The 7,590-nt window shown below is 42.1% G+C and overlaps 2 protein-coding genes across 10 annotated transcripts in view; one reads left to right on the top strand and one right to left on the bottom strand.

Moving 5' to 3' along the window:
* dennd6a (DENN/MADD domain containing 6A) overlaps window positions 1–3,405 on the bottom strand; it is a 13,348-nt gene extending 9,943 nt beyond the window's left edge. Inside the window, exons 1-3 of the mRNA XM_086087578.1 lie at window positions 2,978–3,405; window positions 1,621–1,659; window positions 1,491–1,533 (exon numbers count right to left, since the gene is read on the bottom strand). Coding sequence (XP_085943704.1) covers window positions 1,491–1,533; window positions 1,621–1,659; window positions 2,978–3,214 — 319 coding nt within the window. The 5' untranslated portion in view covers window positions 3,215–3,405. The remainder of the gene's footprint in view (window positions 1–1,490; window positions 1,534–1,620; window positions 1,660–2,977) is intronic.
* Window positions 3,406–5,288: 1,883 nt separating this feature from the next.
* Window positions 5,289–7,590, top strand: part of slmapa (sarcolemma associated protein a) — a 36,741-nt gene continuing 34,439 nt past the window's right edge. For all 9 annotated transcript variants that reach the window (XM_086086515.1, XM_086086514.1, XM_086086509.1 and 6 more), the window contains exon 1: window positions 5,289–6,700. In XM_086086515.1, the coding sequence (XP_085942641.1) occupies window positions 6,503–6,700 (198 nt within the window). In that variant the 5' untranslated portion in view covers window positions 5,289–6,502. The remainder of the gene's footprint in view (window positions 6,701–7,590) is intronic.

Raw genomic sequence — 7,590 nt, 5'->3', positions numbered from 1 at the left:
CTGGAGCCCATTGTAGATTTCTAACTAATTGGCTTTAGTTTACAAAGACCAGACTACTATAATAAAATACAGTAATGAAAAAAATAGATAAAGACAACATTTTCAATGTATATGTAAAATGGTTTATTTTACTATTACTTATTTTATCATTCACTATGAATCAGGTGTCCAAAGATTTGTAATAAATGAATAATTTAAAAAAAAAATGACTACATACATTTTAAACCCCTTTTTTTGTGGGAAAAGGCTCAATTAATACAACAAATATTGGAAGACTCTTAATCATGCTGGGTGGGCGGGAATCAAGAATGGAGCATGTCGTACTGCGTTGGGTGGCATGATGCGGCGGCCCCGGGTTTGCGTGACGAGCGCCCGACCTGTCAAGAGGCCATCGCAGCTCTCAAAGCGGCAAAGCAGTCAAGTGTGTAAATTACTGTCACAAATGCTTTACTTTGTCACGTCGCAAGAGTTTGGAGGAAATATGAATTCAATGTTTAAGAAAAGTTTGTTTTTTTAACACTGAGGTACAATTTTTAACTTCTGTGCAAGACATTTTCATTGCAATCATAATTCATGAACAATTTTTCATTTTGCAGTTTTGGTGGTAAAAGTTTGACACCCGTGCAAGAACTGACGTCACAAAGCTTTATTAGCAACCTCTTTCAAGGCAATGTCACAAAGAATGGGGCCCAACATGGTTTTAAGGAGAAACTTGTTCTTGACACTTTTGAAAGCGAAGCTTCAGGATGTAAAGAAGAAACAGAGCCGAAGCTTTGAATCTGACGTGAGTTTCTTTAGCAAGCAGAATGAGGTAAACGCTCACTTTGACACAGGACAGCCTTTTCACGTTCTTAACTAAATATATTCATTCAAAGGTTCGAACCTTCCTTCTCCATTACGGGTCTTCAAAGGCTTCATTTCCTTTCTATACAAGGGTTAACTTTACTTTAGACTTGTATGACTGTAAAGGGTGTCACTCAAATTGTTGGTCGATATAGACTGGAAACGAAATCTTGATTATTATTATTTATTTATTTTTTTACTCCCAACAAAAAAATTATAATCTGATTTTAGTTGTTTTTTTTACATTTCATACATCCATCTCCCAATTCTCCTGATTCCAAACTAGTTTTGAAACCGTTTAATTTGTGCAACAAAAAAAAAAGATCAAAACATAAGATGTTGAAAAATGGGATACTAAATGTTTCCTTTGGGAAAAATGTGAGCAACTCTGCGCTCCTCCGTTGTTAGTGGAAGCATAAACTCAAATTTTATTTTGAAATTAACAACTTGTTTTGCTTTATTTACTCAGATGCAAATGCACACGGCGTTAAGTCGTTGGAATGGAGTGTGCAACGACACTGCAATTGGATGCAGTTGCAGGCAGAAACTTCAATTGACACTTTGTGCACAAACACACAAAAATCCATCCAAGTAAATTTGAGTTATCACTACAAAAATGGTTTAAAAGAGCCCGAGCGTAAACCTACCTGAGTTGGAGTCCGGGAAGGAAAGGTAGCAAATGCTCGTTTTCTGAGAGGAGACCACAACAATAACAGGATTTACCTTGTGTGAATGGACCGGATCGTGTCATCGTATAAATGAAGCGGCGACACTCACCTCTTTCTCTGACAGCTTGGAATGATGCGGATAAATCACCTGGAGGAGAGATCAGCGCAGTTATCACACAAAAGTCATACATAGCTTTCATCACACAAAAAAAGAGCCTAAAGTCATTTTTGTGTTCTTGCTTAACGGCCAGAAATGGACAAACTACCCCAAAAAAAAAAACAGGTTTGCGTTTCCTGATTATCAGCTCACTGTTTGCTTTCGGTTCAGAAGAAAGCAGTAGACATAGTTGGCACTGGAATTCATTACTGCACCTGCACAGATCCCAGTCGCAGTCTAGTAAGGCATATCTGTACGCGCTGTATTTGAAAGTAACGACTGTGGGAAAATGTTGTGTCGTTTTCCAGTGAATTGACTGACATGCGGCATCGTTTCCATCAATTATTAAACTAACGGTTCTATATTCTGCACGGCAACTGGTGTTAGCAGAATCAACTTACACCAAAAAATACTTAAAAGATAAGCTCTAATTTTATGTTCTTAATGCATTATAACTTGTTTTTGAAATTGTATTACTGGTTATAAGTCAATTTAGGATATCCCTATTTATTGCGGGAGATTTGCTCCAAATCAACCCACAGTAAGTGAAAAAGTGCAAAATAGACCATATTATCATTTATTGGTTTATAGTTTGTTTTTTTCCCAACTACAAATTGTCTTGTTTTTCCAACAACAAAATATTCTACCAAACTATATGGTAGTTAATTTTTAACAGAGGCCACCAGCTTGATGCTAACATATAAGGCGAAACGTCATTGACAGACTATCAGACAACATCTACTTTAACACACACACCCAGAGATTGCAATATTCACAGGCATCGACCTTATTTAGGGACCATCTCTGCCTCTTCTTCTAGCACTTAATTGCGCTACATCTCTTCCAGTAGTAGCTCAGTGCTGCCCGGCGTGTAGTGGCACAACGTGGTATTACACAGAAGGGACGAACTCGAAAATTTCTGACATCCTGTACAGTCAAATTTAGCTGCAGTATAGCATTGCTGCATTGTAAAGTGGTTTTAGGACATCGCCGAGGGGTTTTGAGGCTGTTGTCAATACTTTTGTTTCTTGTTTTTAAGTCCAGTTTATCAGTGTAATGGGTTTACGTGTTTTGAGTATTTAGCACAGTAATACGTAATTATTTCTCATTTTTAAAGCCCAGTGTGTATGTTTAACACGCCATCTGTGTCTGCTATCACTAGTAAGAAAACAGCTTAATGAAGTGGTTACGTGTGGTTTCTAATCCAGGAATTAGTCGGAGCCGTGAATAAAAAGCTAACTTTTGGAACCATTCCCAGCGGACTCCCTTCTTCCGATGAGCCAGCTGACCTCCGCGGGTCTCCCCTCACCTCCACCGCCTGCCCCAGCTCCAGGTCGAAGCCCACCACGCAGATGCAGTGCAGCCAGGCCGAGAAGCGGTCCCAGGGCAGCAGCACGGTGGTCCCCACGGGATCTTCGTCGTCGCCCCCGGGCCCGGCGGGCAGCGTTATCTCCTCGGCCGGGGAGATACTACTGGCGTCATGGTCGTCCAGGTCCTCCGACTCCTCCACCGGCTCCCCCAACTCCTCCGGGCCTTGCAGAGCCATAACGACCGGCCCGACGCGGACACTCGGGAGAATGTTTAGTGTTTCCCCCACTTGCAAAAGCTGATATTGGTGCTCGTTTTTCTTGCGGGGAAACAACACAAATCAAACTGCAGTGCAGTTAGCCACCTAGCTTAGCCACCAGAGATGCTCCAGACAAGTTGACGCAGTGGCCCTACGTCATCACGCGAGGACGTTCACGCCACGGGTTGTGTTCACGTTACAACACGGGAACTCGGAAAAGTCAAAAGCCAATGTTTAGCAATGAAATTGAAGTCTAAACTGATTATTAACACCGATTCCTGTTTCTCGTCTAAATAAAGACTGTTAGAGGACTGTTAGAGGATTTTTGAAGTTTTCAGAGAATAGTTTCTAAACGATGCGTTCACGAAGGAGCTCGTACGCAATTCTATAGTGTAGTGTTTCACTTTAGGATTAGTTCTGTAGTTCCAAAACTGGGCGATCCCCAACATTGGGGTCCAAGTGCGTAAATTACCTCGCATGTTAAACAAAAATCAATATTTTACACTTGGGTGCCTTAAGATACGTTTGACTGGATTTAAGATTATTATTTGCTTGGAGGCAAATTTGTAGTTATGGTAGCAGTGAAGTCAAAGCACTTTGGCAGACAATGAACAACGTAAATAAGTAAGTAAATACAGTAATAAGAGTTGAACAGGAACATTTTGGAACAAATGTATAAATGTGGAAAATGTACAGCACTGAATAATTAATTGCACTATATTTACATCTAATTTAGTAGTATACAATTAAAAATGCAAAAACATTGTAATCCATTTTGGAACAAGGATGTAACAAAATGTGGAAAAAGTGAGCACTGTGGATACTTAATTTAATGCACTGTTCTCGTGATTTAGTTTACCATTTTTAATTTGCGAAATTTATTTTAACATATGATATGGAGTGTTGTGTGTAGACATTTATGAAACAAGAATGTAATCCATTTTGGAATCAGGCTGACGGAATTTCACAGTTTAAATTCCAGTTGCACTATATGGTCTAGTTTGAACTTGTTCATCTTGATGGAAATGTTACCACACGAATTGATGAATTGCAAAGCAGGTTGTGTTGGTGAAATAAATATTGTTGACACACAGGTTTGCATTTCATTCATGTTTGTGTATTAAAGTTACTTGACTTTGTGGCCATTTACCAAGAAATGTCCCCATGAGTCGTCAGTAAAAATCCCTGAATGGGATTTTGGTGACTTGATGAGTTTAGCCTTCCATTGGTACTGTGCGATGTTGCCTCGTGGCATTGATTTGCTCTCTGCTTCCAAGATAGCTCAAGCGTAACACATTTATTGACTTCTATAAGCAGAATCTGATACCTTCCACTTTGCCCGTCACCGGTGCACCACCACACAATGAAACTGGAATCAACTTTCTGGCCTATAAATGTGTTTCTCTCCTACTGACAAATATTTGCTTATAGGGGCCCTGCTGGGTTAATGGATGATTGTGTAGACTAGGGATTCCCAAACTGGTTGCTGAATTTTTCACAAAATAGAAGATGAATAAGATTTATAAAGATTAAACATTTTGGACAATTTTATACAATTTCAGCTAAGATCAAACCATCTAATACAATTATTAATTGTCTTTCTTTGTGGCGGAGACGTATGTGTTTCTGATAAATGGTTGGTTTTCTAATTGTTTAAAAAAAAAAGTTTGATGAAAAATTTAATGAGAATATACATGACGTATTATTAAACATTATTTTCTATTGTGTTTTGGACACATTCAACATGGAAATGACTTTCCATGTTTAATAATGCATAATAATTTGACAAGAACTCAAACAAACAAACCTACAGTGGCCGAGAAGTGCATTTTTAAGTTTTTCTACCTACTCAGCCACCGCTATTACAGTAGAACAACAAACAAAATAACAACCAAAATTATTGTTCTTATCAAGTGTCATTTAAAAATACTTTATTAAACGCCGCATGTTTGGTTGTAAAACATATAGTGCTTATCTTGATTATGTAAATATGTTGTGGGATTAGATGAGCTCAGCAGCCAGTGGAAGTTGATGTCATTGCGTCCATGAACGCACCACCGCCAGTAGTAGGCTCTCTGGTTACACTATGGCGGCCGCGACTCGCGGAGGAGGACAACTTCTACATTCCGACCAGGAAACTGCACCGAGGCGACGGCAATAAGTTGGAGACGCGAGCTGCAGCGAAGGAAGCGCATGACAGCGCGGTTCGGTGGGCCCGCGCCGGGGATTTTCCGTGGATTTGAGCAGAGGGCGCTGAAGAAGAAACTCCCCCCACTGGTTTATATTTTTTTTCCGCCGACTGTCACTTAGCCGGTTAGCTGTTCAAAGCTAAAGCAGATGACCGAGTCGCTAGTATCAGGACGACGGGGATTAGCGCCTCCCGAGGGCGACTAAAATGGCATTTCGTTCCCATTTGGTAAGCGAGTTGGTCGAGAAGGGTGCGCAGAGAGCCTTCCGGGGCCCGGGTGATAAGTTTGCGAGCACTCATTAGCCTAGCCGCCTAGCCTAGCCTAGCCGCGTTAGCGCTTCACTTGTCCAGTAGTCCTGGCGATCTTGCCAATTAGCATCCCCCCCCCTTCCCCGTAGTTTGCACTGCTAATCCCGACAAGTGAGTGTCTTTTTTTATATTAATTCAACCGGGGCTACTTAACTGGAGGACGGAAGTGATTTAACTCTACCTGGCAAACATCTTAATTCTCTTAACTCTGCGTTCCCTGGCTACCTTTTACAAGGTGGCTTGTGTTTTCGAAGGAGTGCTAATTGCAGAGCTTTCCCCCCTTGCCTACATAAATCAATAAAAACGAGTGAATGTTTGTGCAGTTGAACTGCAAGAATAGGCCCAAAGAGGTTGTATTGACTTTTCTTCAGACAGATTTAGTAGTTAAGATTACATTTGTAGTACAGTAGGAACCTTCCTCCTCTCCTTGCTTTAGCACTTGAATAGTTTGATGGACGTGGGGGGCTTTTTGTCAGATTGTCCCTTCTATACTCAGTCATGCATGTCCTGACACATGGCACTCCTCACCCAACTGCCCTTATGCACATGGATTGGCATCGTTTTTCTACCTGAGCCGTGCACAATGGACAATGTTTATTAGTTAGTGCCTCACCCCCCCACCCACCCCCAAAACATAGCAGGAGACTAAACACAGCGCCTGAAACTGTTGATTAATTCAATTGGGGAATTGGAACACCACGCCTGCCACTCTGGATCAAGAAAACCTGTCCCTCGTGTCCGGTTGGAGTAACACTCTCAAGCCAAAATCAATGCCTTCAGCGCTTGCAGTGTTCGCCTGCCGACCCAACTCGCACCCATTCCAGGAGAGGCATGTTTACCTGGACGAGCCCGTCAAGATCGGCCGGTCGGTGGCTCGCTGCCGGCCGGCGCAGAACAACGCCACCTTCGACTGCAAGGTGCTGTCACGGAACCATGCCCTGGTCTGGTTTGACCACAAGACTGCCAAGGTAAGATGAGGCGACGGCCGAAAAGTCAAGGTTCACTACCGACCTTCCTTTTCCGATCACGATTCAGTTTGGTTCTCAATTGATACAGTCAGGGAGGAAAATGCAAATCATAGAAGTGATTATCTTTTTTTTCATTTTTTTTTTTCATATCCTATATGAAATTTCTTTGCACTGGATAGTGGATCCTGAATCGTTTGTAATTGAGATAGGTCAGTGCCGGATTAGTGTGTTCACAACTGGCCAAAGGAAGCGCATCAAGCAGGAAAAGCCATCAAGATGCTGCATGAAAGGGGCCAAGGAGTGCCTTTTATGAAACAACCCTCAGATGCAGGACATTGAAATAGCGCCGCCGGCAAGCCTGTCCGATCGCCTCGTCGTCGGGCTGCAACTCCACAAATGGCCTGCTCAGAGTCTTGAGTCATGTTTAAATTACCAACGCGCACACACACACACTCATTTATTTATTTTCTTCCGTAAGACAGCCCAGCGCCGAACCCGCTACCCCTTGGGCAGACTTCCCCCTGAGTGTGAACTTTTGATTAACGCTGAACAAATTGGGTTATTTTTAAGGGCACACGTCCGTCTTGCGGTCCTGCGGCAGAGACAAATCCAACGTTGTGTTCTGGAAGGTGATAAATAATCTCAAACCAGCACAGGAAATGTCCCTCGCACCCAAGGGACGGTGTGTTAAATAAAGACACACATGCTGTTTTCCTCATTATTACACAGCCGAAGGAAATAAGGCCTGGAACGACTCGGGATTTATGTACTGGCGTGCCAAAATATTTGCTACTCAAGTCATGCCCGCTTGACAAAGTACCTGCGAGTCAATAATCCTGTGGACAAACTGGGCTACGCCGACCCATTTTAACAAAGTACACCTCATGCTG

This window comes from Leptonotus elevatus, chromosome 10 (assembly GCF_054856555.1).
Source record: "Leptonotus elevatus isolate MCC_2025b chromosome 10, RoL_Lele_1.0, whole genome shotgun sequence".
Taxonomy (NCBI): domain Eukaryota; kingdom Metazoa; phylum Chordata; class Actinopteri; order Syngnathiformes; family Syngnathidae; genus Leptonotus; species Leptonotus elevatus.
Note: the sequence above shows the minus strand (reverse complement) of the source record. Positions and strands in the feature narration are given on the sequence as shown.